The sequence below is a fragment of the Capra hircus genome, chromosome 6, assembly GCF_001704415.2.
Source record: "Capra hircus breed San Clemente chromosome 6, ASM170441v1, whole genome shotgun sequence".
Taxonomy (NCBI): Eukaryota; Metazoa; Chordata; class Mammalia; order Artiodactyla; family Bovidae; genus Capra; species Capra hircus.
In genome coordinates, this window is record NC_030813.1 from 85,877,561 (window position 1) to 85,901,540 (window position 23,980).

The 23,980-nt window shown below is 36.1% G+C and overlaps 1 protein-coding gene across 1 annotated transcript; it reads right to left on the reverse strand.

Moving 5' to 3' along the window:
* On the reverse strand, positions 443-23,466 carry LOC102169846 (estrogen sulfotransferase). The gene is made up of 8 exons (XM_005681720.3): positions 23,367-23,466; positions 19,826-19,987; positions 15,739-15,864; positions 14,841-14,938; positions 10,973-11,099; positions 8,330-8,424; positions 5,254-5,434; positions 443-1,340 (listed from the first exon to the last, which is right to left on the reverse strand). Exons 2-8 carry the CDS (start codon positions 19,974-19,976, stop codon positions 1,228-1,230), a joined length of 891 nt encoding a protein of 296 aa, XP_005681777.2. The 5' UTR covers positions 19,977-19,987; positions 23,367-23,466; the 3' UTR covers positions 443-1,227.

Consider the following 23,980-nt stretch of genomic DNA (forward strand, 5'->3'; position numbering starts at 1 on the left):
ATTCTAAATGTCACCCCAACCCAACAAATTCTTAAAAAGTTTCAGGATTCTTCCACTTTTGTATAATTTATAGAAATGTTACACTAAATATAGCTTTGATTCTGAAAAATCAAAATTTAAAAAAAAATAAAAAAATTAAAAAAAAAAAAAGAAAAATCAAAATTATTAAACAAGGGGCTAGGAAACTCCTAGTCTTTTCTCCAAAGAATAAGAAAACATATATCAATTGACCTAGAGTTTAGAAATTAACAATGTTGTATTCTACTGGAGACCCATAGTGATTTTTTTCATAATCTTGCGTGTCTTCTGATTCAGAGAAAGGATGCATTGACTGTTAAAATAAAAACACTATAGGAAAAAGATGATCAATACAATATAGAAAAATAGGAGACGTAAGTCAAAACAACATTGTTTACATAAAAAACAATTTTCTTTTGCTTTTGCGTTTGTTTTATTTTATTGGTATATCTCACATTCATTAAAACTTTAGTTTACAGATCTTACTTTGATTACATTGTGTATAGGATAGAAGGAACTCTAAAGTATAACTATTTTAAATTAGCTAAAGATATTCAAACATATATCATACTCTTTGGAATTATTTATAGACATCTGGAAATCAGTTCTGAAAATGCTGAAAATTTAGACTAAACTAAGGTAAATTCCAAGTTAAGTCATTTTGCAGTGAATGAAAGATAATTTCAGCCAAGAAATAATACATCTAGTTATACACTCATGTTTATTCTTTTCAGTTCTATTTGTCAAGGTTTTAAAATTCCACATATGGTTATTAATATGTATTTATCCATATGTATTTAAAGGTACATATACATATATATGTATATGTATATACATGTATATACATACACCCCTTCATTATATACCAAATATACTAATAAATGGAAAAAAGTAGACACAAAGTTAAATAATTTGGAATGTCTGATTATTTTTACTGAGGCTCTAACAACCTGAACAATTTGTGTGTACCTACATCATTCTCATAGGTTATAGCTTTGTGTAATATTTACAGTAAAGAAAAAAGGAAAGAAAATATTAAAGAGATAATTACAGAAAAAAAATCTTTCTTAACTCTTTCATACTAAGATCTCAATAATCATGTGAACCTGATCGTGGTCTTTTGTATAATTCATTCTCTACTAGTTTAAAATGAAGAAGGTGAGGAAGGATGAAACAACAGTTTAATCTCAGATGTTAAGAAAACCCTTCCTAGATCTCAGTTCGGAACTTCAGTGTAGACCCCTTCATTTGCTCTTCATAGTGCTTATCAAATTTCTCATTCAGGGCTACTGTAAAGTAATTCTTCCAGTCTCCTACAATTCCTATAACAGAAAAGCAAAGAAAGCAGTAAACACTATGTCTTCCAGTCAGAATAGTGAAATTTTCTAATATCTATCACTTTCATTAACACCTAATCAAATTTTATTTTTGCAACCCTTAATTGTAAGTATATACCATAAATACTATATATTTGAGAGTGCAAACAAGGATTTGTCCTGATTGTTTAAAAATAATAAAGTGAATAAACATGCAAAAAAAAAAGCACATTTATTTCTCTGACCTTCCTTTCTTATGCTACTTAATTTTCTTCTCCAATTTCCTTTGAAATATTCGTGATCCATGTTTTACCTCTCCTGTGGTATTAAATATCATCTTCATGTTGAAAACATTAAAATCCAGAATAATGTCTTCATACCCAAGTGCCTACCTGATGTGGCCACCTGTATTTCATAGGAACATCTCAAATTCACCCAGCTAAAAACTAAACTCATTTTCTTCCCCACCAGACTGCATTTTCTTTGAGTCATTTTCCACAACCTGGTTAATTGAATGCAGATATCCATTGCATAAGCGTGGCTGTTGTCTTTAGGCCAGAATATCTAATTCTTTATTTATATTCAGACTTTCTTCATAGCCATTGCCTCCTCCCCGTTTTTACTGCCACCAACAGTTAGAGAAGCTCCTCAATATTTACCACCTGTGCTGTTACAAAATTCTAGCAGGCTCTTTTTTGGTTTTCATCACATCCAACTCTCCTCTGAAAGGAAGAAGTCACTAGTACTTTAAATTAATCAGTAGTTCACTTGTCCTCTTAATCCAAGGAGCTCTAAACCTTCCCAATGAAATAATCCAAAAATCATAAGATAGAAAATGTGTCTTGAAAATCAGATTCTGTCAGAGGACTCAATAGTATGAAACACTTTATAAGCATGAAAATTATTTTTAGTTTATTGTTTTATCTTTAAAATATATGAAGACATTCTGGGGAAAGAAACTGAGATAATCTGAGTATAAGTAACCTAAATTTAATCTGCATGTTATTCCTTTTTCAGGGGTGCCCTGTTTTAACCCAATTGCAAGTTTGTTAATACAATTGTTTAAAAAATCCTTAACCCTATCATTGACAATTTGGTTCCAAGAGGAAGATTATTCTTTTATTTTATTTTATTAGTTTTTCTTCCAGAAGGAAGATTATCCAAGTAACAGTGGATGTCCCAATACTTTGCATATCCTATCAGTTCAGTTCAGTTCAGTCACTCAGTCACGTCTGACTCTGCGACCCCATGAATTGCAGCATGCCAGGCCTCCCTGTCCATCACCATCTCCCGGAGTTCACTCAGACTCACGTCCATCGAGTCCATGATGCCATCCAGCCATCTCATCCTCTGTCATCCCCTTCTCCTCCTGCCCCCAATCCCTCCCTGCATCAGAGTCTTTTCCAATGAGTCAGCTCTTCACATGAGGTGGCCAAAGTACTGGAGCTTCAGCTTTAGCATCATTCCTTCCAAAGAAATCCCAGGGTTGATCTCCTTCAGAATGGACTGGTTGGATCTCCTTGCAGTCCAAGGGACTCTCAAGAGTCTTCTTCAACACCGCAGTTCAGAAGCATCAATTCTTTGGCTCTCAGCTTTCTTCACAGTCCAACTCTTGCATTCATACATGACTACTGGAAAAACCACAGCCTTGACTAGACGGACCTTTGTTGGCAAAGTAATGTCTCTGCTTTTTAATATGCTGTCTAGGTTGGTCATAACTTTCCTTCCAAGGAGTAGGCGTCTTTTAATTTCATGGCTGCAATCACCATCTCCAGTGATTTTGGAGCCCAAAAATGTCTGACACTGTTTCCACTGTTTCCCCATCTATTTGCCATGAAGTGATGGGACTGAATGCCATGATCTTAGTTTTCTGAATGTTGAGTTTTAAGCCAACTTTTTCACTCTCCTCTTTCACTTTCATCAAGAGGCTTTTGAGTTCCTTTTCACTTTCTGCCATAAGGGTGTTGTCATCTGCATATCTGAGGTTATTGATATTTCTCCTGGCAATCTTGATTCCAGCTTGTGTTTCTTCCAGTCCAGTGTTTCTCCTGATGTACTCTGCATATAAGTTAAATAAGCAGGGTGACAATATACAGCCTTGACGGACTCTTTTTCCTATTTGGAGCCAGTCTGTTGTTCCACGTCCAGTTCTAACTGTTGCTTCCTGACCTGCATACAGATTTCTCAAGAGGCAGGTCAGGTGGTCTGGTATTGACATCTCTTTCAGAATTTTCCACAGTTTATTGTGATCCACACAGTCAAAGACTTTGGCATAGTCAATAAAGCAGAAATAGATGTTTTCTTTTCAACTCTCTTGCTTTTCCCATGATCCAGCAGATGTTGGCAATTTGATCTCCTGTTCCTCTGCCTTTTCTAAAACCAGCTTGAACATCAGGAAGTTCACAGTTCACTTATTGTTGAAGCCTGGCTTGGAGAATTTTAAGCATTACTTTACTAGTGTGTGAGATGATTGCAATTGTGTGGTAGTTTGAGTATTCTTTGGCATTGCCTTTCTTTGGGATTGGAATGAAAACTGACCTTTTCCAGTCCTGTGGCCACTGCTGACTTTTCCAAATTTGCTGGCATATTGGCAGCACTTTCACAGCATCATTTTTCAGGATTTGAAATAGCTCCACTGTAATTCTATCACCTCCACTAGCTTTGTTCATAGTGATGCTTTCTAAGGCCCACTTGACTTCACATTCCAGGATGTCTGGCTCTAGGTGAGTGATCACACCATCATGATTATCCGGGTCGTGAAGATCTTTTTTGTATGGTCCTTCTGTGTATTCTTGCCATCTCTTCTTAATATCTTCTGCTTCTGTTAGGTCCATATCCTATATACCTATGTATTTCTGAACTGACTGTGTCTCATCAAGTACATGCCTCCTCTCAGTAGATGTCACCTCATTGTATTTTGATATTTTTACCAAGTTAAGCAGTATTTTCTGCTTGGTGTTTTGAAACTTAGTGCTGTTTTAGCAGCTTTGTAGAAGTATAATTAATACACAGAAAACTGTACATATTCAATGTGTACCATTTGATGTTTGACATTTGACATTTAGTCTTGAAAAATGTCTGCCACTTAGCTAGGGAAGAGCTGACTAACTGTTCTAAGGTTGTTTCCTCATCTCAAAATGAGATAATAGAAGTTTTTTCCTAACTCTTGTATTGGAATTTTAATAAAGATAAGAATTTACATTTTGTATAATGTCTGTGTGTAGCACCAAGGCATAAAGACTTAACAAATAATAGCTAGTAGGGTGTGGTATCGGAGAAGGCAATGGCACCCCACTCCAGTACTCTTGCCTGGAAAATCCCATGGATGGAGGGGCCTGGTATGCTGCAGTCCATGGGGTCGCAAAGAGTAGGACACAACTGACCAACTTCACTTTCAGTTTTCACTTTCATGAATTGGAGAAGGAAATGGCAACCCACTCCAGTGTTCTTGCCTGGAGAATCCCAGGGACGGCGGAGTCTGGTGGGCTGCCGTCTAAGGGGTCACACAGAGTCAGACACAACTGAAGTGACTTAGTAGTAGTAGTAGTAGTAGTAGTAGTAGTAGGCTATGATATTAGTGCTAGTACTGAGACTGGGGTGACTGCTGGTGGTTCTTAATATAATTTGTTGTATGCACTAAATAATCAACATGTAATAGTAATTTATTAGTAGTAGTACTAGTATTTTATGCTTCTGCAAAACTAGTCAATTACTATTAGTAATGTTTCTAACAGTAATTTCTTAGTAGTAGTATTAATATTTTATACTTCTGCAGAACTGATCACTCAAGGATGGAAACAGCTCTAAAGAAAACAAGTGGGGTCCACAGGCATGAATAGACTTTAATAGATGTTTGCCTGTAAATGTTTAAACTTAGGCCTTCCTGTAGCAATGGAGGCAAATACCATGAGCATCTCACCTTTTCTCATGAAGGGAGATACCTTTTGGTTCATGATTTTATCTGGCAGTGTTGTATAATTGGTAGATGGATTGTTCTTCATCTCCTCGAATGAAGTGTGCTTTATAATCTTGTCCACAAGCTCATCTGATGCCTCCCTTCCCAGAAATTCTAACAATTTCATCACCTCTTTTCTGATATTCTAGGAAGAAAAACATATTTTGTTTTTGAAAAAAAAAAGGACACAATAAGAAAATCATTCTTCCCCTCTCCTCCCCACACTGATATTGGAAAGTAGGCTTCTAATGAGCAGTCTACCTGTCAAACTTCAGCTTAAGTATCACTTTCTTTGGGATTATTTCCTTGACTATTCCAATTTAAGTTAGATAACTCTATTTTTGCATAAATTCCATATAAATCTATTGTATCATATATGCATTCTCACACATTTTTTATTTACTTGTTTCCACAAAAAAGATAGTATCTCTACATATACGGTTAATGTCTTTTACTCTTACTTGATGTATTGCAGAAACAAGAGAAAAGATTTATTCCTTTGCTCCTCATTTTTGCAAATATAGAAGAAACATAAATCTGGCCATTATTGATCAAAATAGGGAGCAAATGGATAGAGACAATTTGGGAGGGTGAAAGGCATGGATTAACTAATAAATTTTGTTCGTGCGCCTTTTAAATTTACTGTCTTCAATATTCTAGCTATAGAACACAAATTTAAGTAATATAATAGCAAACTACAAATCATGGTTGCTTCTCATTCAAATCTGTTCTGCATTAAATTCTATAAAGAAATAATTCTGCTTCTAAAATAATATCCATAATTTTATTTTAAATATGTTCTCATCAAAACAACTCTAGAATTACTGTGAAATGAATTTCAATAATTGCTCAAAGATGTGAACAAGACCTGGATATCAATTGCTTTCTTGGTGCTAATAAAGAATGAGAGAAGAGGGCTTCCCTGGTGGCTCAGTGGTAAAGAATTCACCTGCGAATGCAGGAGACATGGGTTCAATCTCAGATCCAGAAGATCCCACTTGCCGTGGAGCAAATAAACCCATGCGCCACAACTATCAAGCGTGTGCCCTAGAGCCGGGGAACTGCAACTACTGAGCCCACATGCCCTAGAGCCCATCCTCAACAACAAGAGAAGCCACTGCTATGAGAAGCCTGGCCACCTCAATGTAGTGTAGCCCCTGGTCACCAGAACTAGAGAAAAGCCTGAGCAGCAGTGAAGACCCAGCACAGACAATAAATATATATATATATATATATATACATATATATACATATATATATAATAAATTAGAGAAGATATTTGTTATCCCTTAATAAAAAGATCTAGTATTTTTTCTTTCATTTATAAATTATTTAATATGTGTGCATATATACTTTAAAGAATTAATATGAATGCAGCACCCTTACCTACTACCCAGTGCATGTAAGAAAACATTCATAATTGGCTAAGTTCTTCCATTTGCAAGTTCCCAACTTCATTTTTTTCACTCTCCATTCCAATCTTCACAAATAACAACAACAAACAAACTTGCTGTCCTGAAATTGACCTAATCAATCCTGTGCCTTTACTCTGTAGATTTGAAACTCATGTATGTATCCCTAGACCACATATAGCTTGATTTTACTCAACTGATAAGCACATTTGAAATACATTCCTTTTCACTGCAATATAGTATTTAATTGTGGAATAATAGTATATACAATGCATTTATTCCTGAGTATATGTGTATTGGGGTTGTTTTTACAGTCGTGCGGAATGCTGTTATGGAGATTGCTGTGCATATAAACTAATATACACATCAGTGTTTCTCATAAACTTATATCTACTAGTGGAATTTGTGAGCCTTAAGTTATACACGTTTGCCCTCCCTAGGTGACATGTTGTCCACAACATTTGTATATTCTTATACTCTTATCAGAAGTGTGTTACTTCTCACTAAGCCACATCCTGACTAGTATATATTGTCAGACTACAGTTAGACCGGGCTTCCCTTATAGCCCAGCTGATAAAGAATCTGCCTGCAATGTGAGAGACCTGGGTTCAGTCCCTGGGTTGTGTTGGGAAGATCCCTCGAAAGTAAGTATGGCAACCTACTCCAATATTCTTGCCTGGAGAATCCCCATGGACAGAAGAGCCTGGCGGGCTACAGTGTGCAATGAGTCAGATATGACTGAGCAACTAAGCATAGCCCAGTCAGACTACATCTCATTGTTGTCACTCTGCTGTGTGTGAAATAGCACCTCATAGACATTTTTATTTTGAATTACCCTGATTATTAATGAAGCTAGAAAAAAACTAGATTTTTAAGAAATTGTGATGTCATCATACTTTTGCATTTTGCTATTCTGGCATTCTCTTTACTCTCTTCTGGAACTTTGACTTGATACATGTAAGATGTTATTACTCTATCCTACATATCCATTACTCTTTCTAAAGTATTCTATTTATCTCACTGAAGTACATCCTGTGGACTTTCCTCAGCATCATCTACCACATTACTAATTCACTATGTAGCCACGCCTTATCTGTTATTTAAACCATCTTTTTGCTTTTCAAATTTTAATTTTTAGAAGTTATTTTAGAAATTCTGGTTTGCTGCTCTTTTTTTCCACCCAAATCTGCTCTGTCAATTTTAGTAACCTCTTGTTTCTTTGTAAGATTTTAAATTCTTCTTTTATTTTTTTAAACATGTGAAGTATAGCTATTTTATGGTCTTTTTCTAATAATTCCATTATCTATGGATTTAGAGACCATTTAACTCTTCTTGCCCATTGTGATTCCTTTTGTGCATCTGCATCTGTGTGTGTGTGTTGTGTGTGGCTGTTGCTTTGATTTAAGAACTCAAACTCTTTCCACTTTTATCTTTGGTAACATTTTTGAGACTTGAGTTTAAATGTGTTCATTTACAGAAGGTTTTTATTCACTACGTTCAATCTGGATTATTGTAACTTTTGGAGGTGGCTGCATTATTTATTCAAAGGCAAAATTTTGTATCTACATTATTTTCAAATGCTAACATTTTGATAATTATGAAGTTGCCATGTCTTTTGAGTTTCTCACCTCCTTCATGTCTTCATAGAAAAGAAATAGCACTTGCGGATTCTTCCTCTTTTCCCACCAAGATTTTGTGTGGTCATACCAGGAACCATAAGGAACTAAGATCAGAGATAAAAACAGTGTGAGCTTGGGGCTGGTGCACTAAGACGACCCAGAGGGATGGTATGGGGAGGGAGAAGGGAGGGGGGTTCAGGATGGGGAACATGTGTATACGTGCGGCGGATTCATGTTGATGTATGGCAAAACCAATACAATATTATAATTAACCTTCAATTAAAATAAATAAGTTTATATTTAAAAAAAAAACAATGTGAGGACATAGCATCAACTCTACGCTCAGACTCAGCTTGAAAATGAGGTTTCAGAGAAAAAAATATAAATAAATGGTCATGGAATGAAAACTAGAGATCAGCTGCCCATCTGAGGCAAATTTCTCTGCAGGAAATATGTTGAAAAATCTACATACAGAACTATAATCTCCACTTTCATTATTATTACATAATTTATAACTCAGAGGAAAAGTGATGGAAGTCTTTCCATTTGATTTAGAACTTATGAGAGTATTTCTGAAAATGGTGTGTGTGCGTGTGTCTGTGTGTGTGTGTTGTGAATGAAAGGAGTTGAGTAGTAGAACTATTAACATTCTTATGATTAGAATGCAGTCCAGATCTCAAATTTACCATTTAAAAAGTAGCTTTGGTAACTGAATAATTTATATTTATATAATTTTTTTACACTGTTGCAGTTTAAAGGGTAAAGGAGTGCTTTCTTAGGGATCCTTAGTTTCATTCTCACTTTAAAAAGTTAGAAGATTTTGGAGGTGATGTGATATGACCAAATATGGATTCTCCTTTTCTCTCCCTCATCTTTTCTCACATGTATCCAAGTGTTTCACCCAGTAAAAAGCTGACATAGTAATAATGATGATGTGTGAGCCTAAGTATTCTGCTTTGCATTAAGTCATCGGATATTTCTTTTGTCCTTTGACCCTACTGACAGTTATTTGTTTATTTATAGTTAACCTAAAATAACATCAAAGGTGTAAACATAGTGATTCAATATTTGAATACATTACACACCAAAAGTTAGTATAAAATAATGACTATATTCCCTGTCTTGTTCATTACTTCCCTGTGATGTATTTATTTTATAGCTAGCAGTTTGGACTCTTAATCCCCTTCATCATTCTGCCCCTCCCCCATCCTTCTCCCTTATCAGTCAGTTCAGTTCAGTTCAGTCTCTCAGTCGTGTCCGACTCTGTGACCCCATGAATCGCAGCACGCCAGGCCTCCCTGTCCATCACCATCTCCCGGAGTTCACTCAGACTCATGTCCATCGAGTCAGTGATGCCATCCAGCTTTATGGTAACTGCTAATTTTTTCTCTGTACCTGTGGGTAGGTCTGCTTCTGCTTTGTCCCGTTTGTTTCTTTGCAGAAAAGTCATAAATGACTTTTGTAGTGATCTTATTCATCTATTTTGCTGAGGTACAGCATTATCTTTATCCGTTTTATAATGCTCGTTTTGATGATCTTTGAAGCATGTAATTTATTCGTGCTTTAGCATAAAATTTTCCAAAGGTAGCAACAAACACAAAGCACATATACCACACTTTTATTGAGTCAATATTAAGAGTCCCTTGGACTGCAAGGAGATCCAACCAGTCCATTCTGAAGGAGATCAACCCTGGGATTTCTTTGGAAGGAATGATGCTAAAGCTGAAACTCCAGTCCTTTGGCCACCTCATGCGAAGAGTTGACTCATTGGATAAGACTCTGATGCTGGGAGGGATTAGGGGCAGGAGGAGAAGGGGACGACAGAGGATGAGATGGCTGGATGGCATCATGGACTCGATGGACGTGAGTCTGAGTGAACTCCGGGAGATGGTGATGGACAGGGAGGCCTGGCGTGCTGCGATTCATGGGGTCGCAAAGAGTCGGACACGACTGAGCAACTGAACTGAACTGAACTGATTAATTTGGGGGGATATAAATGACATTATTATCCCTTTCCTTACACTTATTATTAAGGAGTCAGAATGGCCTTCTTTAGTTAATATTAGATTCTTCTGAACACTTTCTTTCTCAAACCTGAATACTCTGTTGCTTTAGTCTGGAGTTAAATAAAAAGGCAAAATTTCCCAGAATTTCTGCTCAAGTAACTCTTGTACTATTCCAAGAAATCTAGTTGAATTATTCAGACTGTACAGTGGGTAGAATGAGTAAGAATTTTGTAGATATTCAGACTTCTTTGTGAATGCTGGCCTCATTTAGTATCTGAAATTTTTCTTAAATACAAATGAACAAGTTCTCTCCTCTGTCTTTTTCCTTCTTGTTCAGTGAAGTTATAATAACACACTGTGAAGTACTTCTGTAATAACAAGACATGAAAGAGAATCGGACAAACACATATACATATATATACCTACTTGTAGGCACTGTACTCGAGTGTCCAGATTCTGAACTTTGCCATTCTCATCTGGAAAAACTATGCTTGTTCTAAGTTCAAGGGCTTCTAGAACTTCTGTGTTTTAATTAAGGACCAGGAAGGATAATAGACCAGAACAGAAAGCAAAAATTATCCCCAAATATGTCATTTGCCTTGTATCATTTACCTTGAAAGAATTCAGAAAAAGAAACTCTTCATACCTTCCCCATTCATGAATTTCTCCACAAAATCTTGAAAAGAACCAGGATCTGGATTAGCAGTCACCATTAAAAAGAAAAAATAATAAGAAACAACCAAATCCTTGGCATTCCGGGAAAGATAGATGATCTAAGGAAGATGAAATTAGTTATTAAATCACCTACTATTTTTCAAATTTGGTCACATCAAGGTTTAAAAAGAAAAAGTTTATGTTTTTAACTGTAAACATAACATATATTTGCTTTAGAAAATTTACAAAATATTAAAATTATAAAAAAGGAAATTCCTTCAATAAACTGAAATGACAACATCTTTTGTATTGGTGTTCAATGCTAGTTTTCACTTTTCATTTTTATGCCATTTTCACAGGTTTCATTTGAGAGCCTCAAATTCCGTTGCTATAAATTGGGTGAGGCAGATTATTATCGCCAAATTATGAATGAAGAAACTAAACTAAATATGAGTCAGAATACATGGTTGAGAATTAATCAATGAGAGTAAGTGATTTGATAAATCATTCAGTCAAAAATAAAGTCCTCTGGCTTTTATACTACACAATGATCCTGCATAACAATTTTAAAAAGGTCCTGCTATTTTCTTACTCACAGTCTTGAAGAAAAGCTAATTTTTATGGGATGCTTAGACCCCTGATACTCCATGCTTCCCTTGTGGCTCGGTGGTAAAGAATCTGCCTGCCAATGCAGGAGTCAGGGGTTGGATCCTTGGGTCAGGAAAATCCCTTGGAGTAAGGAAATGACAACCCACTCCAGGATGCTTGCCTAAGAAACCTCATGGACAGAGGAGCCTGGCAGGCTACAGCCCATGGGGTCGCAGAAGGGTCAGACATGACCTAGAGACTAAACAACAACTCTGCATTGCAGGAAAAGACCTGCACAAGTAAACTCTGTCTCTCTATGGTCTTCCACTTCCTCCTTCAGGCACCTGAGCCATGCCGTGGTCTATGGCAGCTCTTGATTTTCCACTCTTTAGTGGATCTGATAAGGCTCACTAATCTGTCCTACTCAAGTTTCTACATTTTCAAACAATTTTAAAGAAATTTGTTTGAATATTCTAAGAAGTAGCTCCAAATACTACAGAAAAAGTCAACTTTCTTTCTCAACAAAGCTATCATTGGCCATATGAAACTTTTCCACATTTATTTAAAATTTTCCCTAGCCCTTTTTGCTTATAAGCTGAATGGAACTCTTTGCCACTATATATATATATATATATATATATATATATATATATCCACAAATTTGCTTTATCATTTTTATTTCTTTTTTTGTTCGTACTGTTCCCTCTGTCTTGAATATTCTCTGCATCTCAAAATACAATCTGTATTAAAGTTTTGCTCCAGGTCGTACATGAAGCTTTTTTTTCCTAATGTACTGTTTTTTTATTGAGTTACAGTTGATGTACAATATTATATGTTTTAGGTGTATAACACTGTGATTAATTTTTAAAGATTACCTCCATTTGTAGCTTTTATAAAATATTGGCTATATTCCCTGTGTTGTACCATATATCATTGTAGCGTATTTATTTTATACATAGTAGTTTGTACCTCTTAGTTCCCTATTCTTCAAGGTGGGGGAAGAGGGAATGTAAAAGCAACCCCTCTTTCCTTAAACTTCCATTAGTTTATCTTCTCTCCATTTTGGAAAATTTGATTCTATACACTAAATTTTTACTGTGCATGCTCTTCCTGCCTTTGAGGAAAATCTAGGTCTTTCCCCTCATCTCTCTCAAGTCAAAGTTTCTAGTTTGCCCACAATTCACTTGGGATATAATATGTCTTAAAAATCCTACACTTGAAAAAACCCTGTAATAATTCATTCTTCTCCTAACTGAAGCCATTTTTAAACTTATGGTCACTCCCTTGCTTTAACTTAAGATTTGAACATCAGGCTTATAATATTACTCTCCATTCCAAAGCTTTTCATCATGCTGTGTAATTTTAGTATTTGTATACATGATCCATCAGATTCTCTAGGTTCTTGGGGTCTTTGGTCATTACCTCTGTTTTACTACAGTTAGCAACATTTGTAGCCAAATCTTGAAACTGCTTCGGTACCTTAAAGGTTCTGAAGACTTGCCCTTGAGCACCATGATTTCTTCCAAGACAGTTTTGATTCTTTATCCTTTCTTTCTTATCAAGGATATATCTCTCCTGCAACAACTCCAAAGCCTCAAGTTTACTGACTTCAATTGCTTCTTTTAGCTTTTAGCTTGTTCCTTTTTTTCACTCTCTCTTTTTTTTAACCACTGAAAGTTTTTAGTTCAAAACTCCAAACACACTTTTGCCAATAGTTTCAATCCACCTGTCTTCTTGTCCACCAGTGAATCACCCCAGAAGTACTCAAGTTGTGATTCATCCAATGGTCTCCTACTCTTTGATGATCCCAGAGATAATAAGCAGGCTTTTGAAGACTGTAGCTATTGTAAAGGTACAGTATCTTTTCATGTACAAGTAAAGGGATAACACCAAGACTTCATTCCATTTTTCAAAGAAAAGAAAGTAACTTGGCCAAATATCTTGAAAAAATAATCACACATTTCCCAGAAGATACATATAAACAGTATTTATTAAAGAAAGAACTCTTATGTATGACTTCAAAAGGATGTAATGTGATCTTTCTAGGATTGCTTATGATAAAAGCAAACAAACAAAAAACATTGGAATCTTCAAAAGTTTGCACTATGTAGCTCCAGAAAATGTCATATATACCATGCTATATCACAGTACAAAATAGAAATACTTCCTGACCCTGATAGATCCCTTTTCTGTCAATAATGACTATATATAGTACTTTAATATCTCATATGTTTAGTATGGATCATAGTGTGTCCTAATAAAACTAGTAAGGTCTTGAGGAACAACATCAGTGGTCTAAGACAATGTTTGGCCTGTACTTTAGGATTCCATGTTATTATTCTTTCTAAAAAGCAAAACTGATCATCTCAATCAGCAGCTTAATATGCTGTAACTCCTCATTATCCTCAAAGTAGAGCCCAAACTTCATAAGTTGGCTTCCATATCTGTTACAAACAAACCCAGCTCATCTCCCATCACTCATCCAACCAGTACAGGCACTCAGCCTTCTAGCTAAATTGAACTGGTTTCACATGCCACTTTGGGTTGCCTCAGAGATTATATAGACTAATTCTTATGCATCCTTCACATATCAGATGAGATGTTACTTGCTTTAAGGTTCCTTCTCTGCCCTCAATATCTAGGCCAGAATTCTTCCTTTGCTTGACTTCTATCACCTTCTGTAGTGTCTGTTATTTATCCCTTTCCCCAGTGAACCATGTGTCCATGAAGACAAAGATTACATGTATATTTGTTATATTGCTGGCTCATGATAGGCACTCAATAAATAATTATTCTATCACTTTTGTCTGGTTTATCCTTGCCTAGCTCATTTGCATCCCTCACAAGGCCAAGCACAATAGTTTGCAAAAAGAGTACATTGACTACAATTACTAATAATAACAAATAAAAGTAGCCATTGTAAATTATTTATAACATGCTAGGTACTATGTTAAGCACTTCACAAGCATTATTCTAGCTAATCCTTATAACAACTCTATGTGAAATGCAATTATTATCTCTCTTTTACAGATGAGGAAACTTCAGCTTCCTGAAAGCTTAGAGAGTTTATCTGTTTTTCTGAGAATCAGCTCTGGAGTTAGAATTCAATTCTAGACTTTCTAACTATACTATGATCCACATTTTTAAAATGTTTATAGATTCAGTGAAGAAATAAATAAACAAGTGTATATAAGATGCAGGATATTACCTAACTTTATCATTGTAACATTCTTTGAGTTGGGTGAAGTTCTAAGAACACTTGACTCTGTTACCTTACAGTTCTTTTCCCAGAATGAGACTGGAAGAAGCTCAGCAGGCAGGTGAGTCTTCACTATTCTAGGAGATGCTATCTCTTTTAATTGTTTTACTCCTAATTAAAAAAAAAAAGTTGGACAACTTCAAAAATTATAAATATTTGTATGGATTTTTACAGATTTTTAAAATAGAAACATCTATGCATTCTATATTATGTTCTTAATAATGATATGTATTTACTATGACAGAAGTTTATATAGATAAAATCATACAGAAAAAAATAGATTAAATAAATTTTCCCCACTTTGAAAAAAATCATTATTAACATTTTGGTAAGCATCCTTCCATACAACTATATCTATATGCCCAGACTCATAGCCATATAAATACCAGACACACAGATGACATTTTTTAATATTGTATAACTGCATTTTTCTTAATATTTTATACCAACACTTCAGTGAAAACAGACATATGATATCATAATATGTTTAATGACTTCATGTCATTTTTACCTTCCATTGATTAACATTTATATTGTCTCTAATTTTTTATAATAATAAAAGAATCTGTGATGAACATCTTTTTGCATATCCTTGAAAATTTATGGATATGTCCCTAGTGTTTAAAGTATCACTGCATCTATCCCAAGGAGAGATATAATTCTCATATATTACTAGGCTCTAATGAAAGCATGTCAGAGCTATCCTCACTCACTCTATTCCAGGAATATGCTATACTATAAACTCTGTCAAGATTTAAATTTACATACCTCCCTATGTAGATGACATAATACTAATTGCCAGTTAATACTATTGCCAAAAAATACTATTTTGCATACAGTCTTTCTTGTACCATTTACACCCACACATTAAAATATATGTGTAAAGCTTTTAAAATTAACTTATGTATTACCATCCATAGAGTGATCAGTGCTACATTCCAGGTAAGGAACTCTATTAAAAATGACTTCTTGTTTGCACTTTTCCACATCACCGTTAGTACAAATCATGCATATAATTTCACTAACCCACGTTGTACCTGAAAAAATTAAACACACCTGAGTCTCTCATTGACAATGCATATTGATAATGCAGGGATCAATGTATTTGTAGTTGGATAAAGTAAGAAGCTACCAATGAAATAGTATTTGAAAGTTGTCAGAATTATGGAAGGACACAAAAACTATTTGCATTAATATTTACTCTTATAGGATCCAAACATAGCATCAAAAATAAGGATGAACATAGTTGCAATAAAATACACCTATGATAGAAATTTGACTTTGTCAAAAATGAATTGTGATATTGTACAAGCTGATAACTTATTTGGATCTAAATTTTCACATCTAAAAAGTAAGCAAGCTTTCAACCACAGGGTTTCTCAATAGCTTTTATGCCTCAGGTTGAGTCCTAGTGCAGAGAATATAGAAAAGAATACGTCTGGTCCTTGTCCTGTGATATTCAAGGGCCCTCAGAAGAGTCAGAAACAGTGCTCAATAATTACACTTCATTTTTCTTAAGGTGCTGTAATACAGATGGGCACAGGGATTTAAAGAACTGTTCTTGCCTGGAGAATCCCAGGGACAGGGAAGCCTGGTGGGCTGTCGTCTCTGGGGTCACGCAGGGTCGGACACAATTGAAGCGACTTAGCTGCAGCAGCAGCAGCAGCAAAGGAGGACTTTATGTGCTTCTGCTGTCGCCACGATGTTTCCACAAGAAAGAAACGACTTTAAGAGAACATGGTAATTGAGTTTGCCCTTAACAAATTATTGGCAGAAATCCACTAGTTGTGTAAGATAGGAGAGAGCTCTATCAGACAGAAGAACTCTCTCTCCTTTTTTTTAAAATCATCGCCAGACATTTACAAATAGTAAAGTGGTGAGGAAATGAATTGGATGTAGATTGCTTCTGTTGTGGCTCTTCTGCAACCCCATGAACTGTAGCCTGCTAGGCTCCTCTGTCCAAGGGATTCTCCAGGCAAGAATACTGGAGTGTGTTGCCATTTCCATCTCCATGGATGTAGATTATAAAACCTAAATCAGAGGCTACTTGAAGGGATGAATGGAGATGAGGATGCAGTGTCAAGCAGACACCAAGCCTACAAAGCCTTGTAATTCATACTAGAGTTCAAGTCATTTCTAAAAGATTTTAAAGGTCATTGCCATACATCAAGCAAGAAAGCAAGGTTATAAGGATCATGTTTTGGAAGAATTCCTCTAGTGGCAGAGTAAATACAATAATGGAATGAAGGGTCATAAGAAGGTGACAAGAAAACTAGAAACTGACTCTGAGGCTTATCTATGAGACTAAAAGGGCAAAACAGATTGATTGATTGAATATGGAAGATGAAGAAGTTAAGAGAAACTGATTCTGAAATAGCACTCATATGTCCTCGGTTTTGTGCTGACATTGGTCCAGACAGGAAAGAGAATGGAAGAACACTTTAGAGTCAGAATAACCTAAGGTATATTAAATGTTTGACATATTTAAGTACTAATTGGAACAACCACATAGAGAAGAAGTCTGGATTGGACTTTCTAATTTCTAAAGTTCTAAGATTGTAAGACTATGACTAACCAGTTAATTTCAGGAAAATATAGAATAGAGCTTCAGAGATGGACATTAGAAAGAGGAACTTATTAGCTAAAAAGTGCTAATTTTTTAAAAAATCCATGAAAAATACTTATACTTTCTCTATACAGCAATGACAACAATGACATAAAGACAGAAGGGTAATTTTAAATTTTACTGATGGTTCTATAGTCACCCATCTATATTATGTGACTTTCTTATACGGCCAACAATACCCATTTATCACTGTGCTGCTCAAATTATATGTACAGATTGTGGTTTTAGAACAGGGCTATCAGTTCAGCTCAGTTCAGTCACTCAGTCATGTCAGACTCTTTGCAACCCCATGTATTGCAGCACACCAGGCCTCCCTGTCCATCACCAACTCCCGGAGTTCACTCAGATTCACGTCCATCGAGTCAGTGATGCCATCCAGCCATTGCATTCTCTGTCGTCCCCTTCTCCTGCCCCCAATGTGTCTCAACATCAGGGTCTTTTCCAATGAGTCAACTCTTAGCATGAGGTGGCCAAACTATTGGAGTTCCAGCTTTAGCATCAGTCTTTCGAAAGAACACCCAGGTCTGATCTCCTTTAGGATGGACTGGTTGGACCTCCCTGCAGTCTAAGGGACTCTCAAGAGTCTTCTCCAACACCACAATTCAAAAACATTAATTCTTTGGCACTCAGCTTTCTTCACTGTCCAACTCTCACATCCATACTTGACTACTGGAAAAACCATAGCCTTGACTAGACAGATCTTTGTTGGCCAAGTAATATCTCTGCTTTTTAATATGCTATCTAGATTGGCCATAACTTTCCTTCCAAGAGTAAGCGTCTTTTAATTTCATGGCTGCAATCACCATCTACAGTGATTTTGGTGCCCCAAAAAATAAAGTCTGACACTGTCTCCACTGTTTCCTCATCTATTTCCCATGAAATGATGGGACCAGATGCCATGATCTTAGTTTTCTGAATGTTGAGCTTTAAGCCAATTTTTTCACTCTCTTCTTTCACTTTCAACAAGAGGCTTTTTAGTTCCTCTTCACTTTCTGCCATAACGGTGGTGTCATGTGTATATCGGAAGTTATTGATATTTCTCCCAGCACTCTTGATTCCAGCATGTGCTTCTTCCAGCCCAGCGTTTCTCATGAGGTTCGTGACATTGTACAGGAGACAGGGATCAAGTCCATCCTCATGGAAAAGAAATGCAAAAAAGCAAAATGGCTCTCTGAGGAGGACTTACAAATAGCTGTGAAAAGAAGAGAAATGAAAAGCAAAGGAGAAAAGGAAAGATATAAGCATCTGAATGTAGAGTTCCAAAGAATAGCAAAGAGAGATAAGAAAGCCTTCCTCAACGGTTAATGCAAAGAAATAGAGGAAAACAACAGAATGGGAAAGACTAGAGATCTCTTCAAGAAAATGAGAGATACCAAGGGAACATTTCACACAAAGATGGGCTCCATAAAGGACAAAAATGGTATGGACCTAACAGAAGCAGGCGATATCAAGAAGAGGTGGCAAGAATACACAGAAGAACTGTACAAAAAAGAGATTTATTACCCAGATAATCACAATGGTGTGATCACTCACCTAGAGCCAGACATCCTGGAATGTGAAGTCAAGTGGGCTTTAGAAAGCATCACTACGAACAAAGCTAGTGGAAGTGATGGAATTTCAGTTGAGCTATTTCAAATCCTGAAAGATGATGCTGTGAAAGTGCTGCACTCAATATGCCAGCAAATTTGGAAAAGTCAGCAGTGGCCACAGGACTGGAAAAGGTCAGTTTTCATTCTAATCCCAAAGAAAGGCAATGCCAAAGAATGCTCAAACTACCATACAATTGCACTCATCTCACACACTAGTAAAGTAATGCTCAAAATTCTCCAAGCCAGGCTTCAGCAATACGTGAACCGTGAACTTCCAAATGTTCAAGCTGGTTATAGAAAAGGCAGAGGAACCAGAGATCAAATTGCCAACATCCATTGGATCATCAAAAAAGCAAGAGAGTTCCAGAAAAACATCTATTTCTACTTTATTGACTATGCCACAGCCTTTGACTGTGTGGATCAAAATAAACTGTGGAAAATTCTTCAAGAGATGGGAATACCAGACCACCTGACCTGCCTCTTGAGAAACCTGTATGCAGGTCAGGAAGGAACAGTTAGAACTGGGCATGAAACAACAGACTGGTTCCAAATTAGAAAAGGAATACGTCAAGGCTGTATAGTGTCACCCTGCTTATTTAACTTCTATGGAGAGAATAGAGCTATAATATGCCACTATTGTCTGTGTATATACCAGAACTTTTATAATCTGTCATTTAATACAGAGAATGAATGTGGGAGAAATGGCTTAATATTTAACAGAAAAGGTGGATTTTTCTTTTCTAGGTGAAAAGGGAACAACTTTGACATAACAAAGAGACTTACCAGATTTGGGATAGGTGACAATGACAATGTCATCTGGTCTTGCCTCAAATTTCTCCACTTTATGCCAATACTTGATAAATTTTTTATACAATGGTATTCCACCGATTCTGCCAAAGTAACCTTTATAGGCAGGTTTGGAAGAACTCATCATGGAGTGGTACGCTGAAAGAAAAAAAGGTATGTTTTCCACTTCACATGCACTTTAAGTTGTTTTAATGTTAATAGTAGTCCTGTACATCAAATTTCTCTTGGGTGTCTAGCATTTCTTTTATGTTGAACAAATAGGGTAATAATATTAAAGAAATGTATAACATAGCCTTGTTGCTTTAAGAGTTTCTAACCCTATGACTAGAGAAGGCAATGGCACCCCACTCCAGTACTCTTGCCTGGAAAATCGCATGGGCGGAGGAGCCTGGTGGGCTGCCGTCTATGGGGTCGCACAGAGTCGGACATGACTGAAGCGACTTAATTCTAACATATAAAAGAATAAGTAGTACAAAGCACAAAAATGTTACATGTTTTAAAACTATGCACAAAATGTGTGATACATCGAGTAGAGCCTTGATTTCTCTGTCAAAACTGATAAAACATATAAAAAGACTAACAGACTGAGAAAATGCAGCAATATTTTGGCAAAAAATCCCTTTAATTAATTCTGTATACATTAAATAACAATAAATTTTAATGGCCACATTTGATAGCTATTGCCAGATGTCAAAGTCAAAGCTTTCTTTGATCCTGAATATGTTCCATTCAATGAAAAAAATAAAATAAAATGCTTGGTGAGTATATTAAAAAGATGAAAATAATGACACTGTAATGGATATGTCTAAGACATGGATTCTTGAAGGTACAGAAGATTTTTGTATGACCCCCTAGCATTACCTATACTTTTCTCTCTCACTTCATCAGTAAAGTTGACACTCTCATTGAGTGACTTGTGTGAAAATTATAAGGTTAAACAACATGGTTATCGTTGACAGTGCCTGATCCCATGATACCTCATTTCATGTTCAGAGTTAGCCTTAGACTTTTTAATTAGACAAACTTTCCTTTATTGCCTTTCAACTTCTCTCATTACCTTTTTCCTCTGCAAACTTACTCCATTCTGAGTTTGTGATATAGCATCTCAACAAATGTTATCCTTCTTTGATATTACCCTCACAGCATCTCCTTTATTTTTCTTTTAAGACTTGAGGTATTCCTGAGTAAAGTGAGGCTCATCATGCCAGAGAACTGGGCAATATTCAGTTACAAGACTGCCTCAGGATTGTTGTTATTGTTTAATAGCTAAACCATGTCCAACTCTTTGCAACTCCATGGGCTGTAGCCCTCCAGGCCCCTCTATCCATGAGATTTCCCAGCAAAGAATACTGGAGTAGGTTGCCATTTCCTTCTCTAGGGGATCTTTGGGATCTTCCCAATCTTCCTGACCCAGGGATCAAACCCACATCTCTTGCAATGGCAGGCAGATCCCTTCCCACTGAGCCACCAGGAAAGCCCATAGTTTCTGCAGTACAACAAAGTGAACCAGCTATATGTACACATACATTCCTTTCTTTGTGAACCTCCCTCCTGCCCTCCATCTCACCCCTCTAAGTTATCACAGAGCACTGAGCTAAGCTCCCTCTGCTATACAGCAGCTTCCCACTAGCGAACTGTTTTACACATGGTAGGACCTCCCTTTTATCCACTGTCAAAAAAAAGAAAAAAAAACCCTGTAGGATAAGTTGTTATATTCTCATACACATGATCGAACCCAGGTCTCCTATGTCTCCTGCATTGCAGGATGATTCTTTACCTGCTGAGCCATCAGGGATGCCTGTAGCCTGCCAAACTCCTCTCTCTATGGGATTTCCCAGGCAAGAATAGTAAAGTGGTAACCATTCCCTTCTCCAGGGGACTCTTCCAGGGATTGAACCCGGGTCTCCTGCATTGCAGGCAGATTCTTTACCATCTGAGCCACCAGGGAATCCCCTAAAAATCTGTACACCAAAGATATTTTATAACTTTTCATGTTTTGATGTTTCATATGTTTATTGGTTATTTTAATCATTTTGGTCAATTTTGTCCATCAGAAGTGGTTTTTTTTTTCCTAAATGATATATAGCAGGTAATTTATGATTGATTTATAAATTGAAGATATCTGAACTGTTCCCATTTTATACTGCCAGTTGTTTTTTTTAATGGTTTATATAGAAATTTATTGCTCATATAATCACTAGGGGAAAAAAAATGTGTACAAAAGGCATACCTTGTCCTGCCTATTGATTTGTTTATTCATATGAACAACTTGCTTGTTGTTCTGCCAGGTTTGTAAGAATTGGCTTATAGTCAAGTGGGAGTAGCTGATTTATTATCAAAAACAGTTGGCTGACTTCTGACTGACCCTTCATGGTCAATTTTAATCTCAGGGTTAAACTAGGTGGCATATAATAAAATCTCTTGCTTTGTTTAGCTTCTTTTGGTAAGCGGTCTCATCTTGTAATGTACAGATTCACCTTCAGCTGCTTTTTTCTTTCTCAAAAGACATAGTTCAGTTTGAAATTGTCAACTTCATTCCCTGAGTATGTAGGGTGCTATTGTCTAGAAACACTGACTAAAAATTATTAGAATTGTGATTCATGAATTCAGTAGAGGAAAGAAATATGTTTCTTCTTTTCTTTGTATTTCCTCTTCCTTCCTCTTTCTTTCTCTCTTTCTCCACCTTCCCCTTCTCTACTCCCCAGTCTGTCTTTCATTCAGCGAGTACATGCTCTGTGAGTTCCTCTGCTGTTACCAGGCACAGTGATAAGTCTGAATATCAGGATGAGTACAGATGCAAAGGCCTTGCTTCAGCCTCACCTTCTACAACCTAATTTGGATTTGAGCAACGTGGCTGAAAGGAGAGAATATCCTTTTGGACATTTTTCTATCCTGAACCATAGTACTGTGTCACAAAATAGATGCTAAAAAATCTTTATTAAACTCAGTTGTTTCATTGTTAGATCAAATCTCTTCAGGTTTTCTAGTATCCACTAGCAATTCCTAAATGAAATTGTCCTGCCAATGTTGTACCTTTTCAACTACTTACTAAGGACTTGGATTTCTGCTCTTGAAGGTCAAATATCTCTCACTTAAAAATAACAGTAATATTTGCAAGTTCCCTGTTAGTAATAGATTGCTTCTGACATATTTCACAGAAGTAAACATCTGACTAGAATTCAGTCTCCACTTTAACTTTTCTACTCTGCTTGCTTTGTTCTCACTTCAGTTAAATAGAGAACCTGTTTAACATGCAGGATTTACAAGGCAACTACGATACTAAGTTTTATGTTAAAACTCTTTAATTTAAACAGCAAAACATTATATAAATATATTATTTTTAATGATAAGTGATCTTTTATCACAAAGTGATTATTTGCTTTACACAAAGTAAAATATTGATAAAAAACTTTATTTTCTATATTTCCTTTTTAATATAGTTTTATAATAAGTAATTCTGTATTTTCTATATCTGAAATCTAAATATTAATATCAGCAATAATAATAGAGATAAAACCTGTCCAGATGATCCTGTGACAGAAACTGGGTGATCCAATTCAGTTTTCTTCAATCCCCACTCAAGTTTCAAGCTGCAAAAAAAGATGAGAACTACTGTGCATTTGGAACGTTTCTGGTGAGTTTTTATTCTGAATACCAGAGAAGGAGGCGGAGATTAACTTGTGAGTCTAGGCTTTCTGGATTTCGTGAGGCAATGGGGTAAAACAAATATGGAATCATACCTGCAGGTCCAGTGAGCCACACAGTCATGTTTATTCACACAGATATTAGAGGTTCTCCAGTTATTTATCATTACTGGCTCTTAGGCAAATTTCTAAATTTGCCAGTAGCCATCACTGGGTTAAGGAGAAGGAGGAAAAGGAAGTAAAGGTAAAGATGAGGAAGAAAAATGTAAGCAGGATGGAGCAAAATATAAGAGAATTTGTAAGAGAATGTCACTTTACTCAATCAAAGGGTGAGGTTGACTTTTGAAAGATTAAACTCTCTAGAGGAGAAAGAAGAGAGAAGAAAATGACCCTGCATCAGGAGACCTAGATTAGCTTAGGGAGACTTTTCAAAAAGGGATTTATAGTACTTGCTTGTGTCTTAACAGGTCACTTGGAAAACACATTT

Coding starts and splice junctions, on each gene's coding strand:
- LOC102169846 (XM_005681720.3), bottom strand. CDS start 19,976: ATGATGAGTTCTTCCAAACCTGCCTATAAAGGTTACTTTGGCAGAATC. Junction 14,939..15,738: donor CACTGATCACTCTATGGATG/GTAATACATAAG, acceptor TTTTTTAATTAG/GAGTAAAACAATTAAAAGAG. Junction 8,425..10,972: donor GAAATTCATGAATGGGGAAG/GTATGAAGAGTT, acceptor CTCTGATCTTAG/TTCCTTATGGTTCCTGGTAT.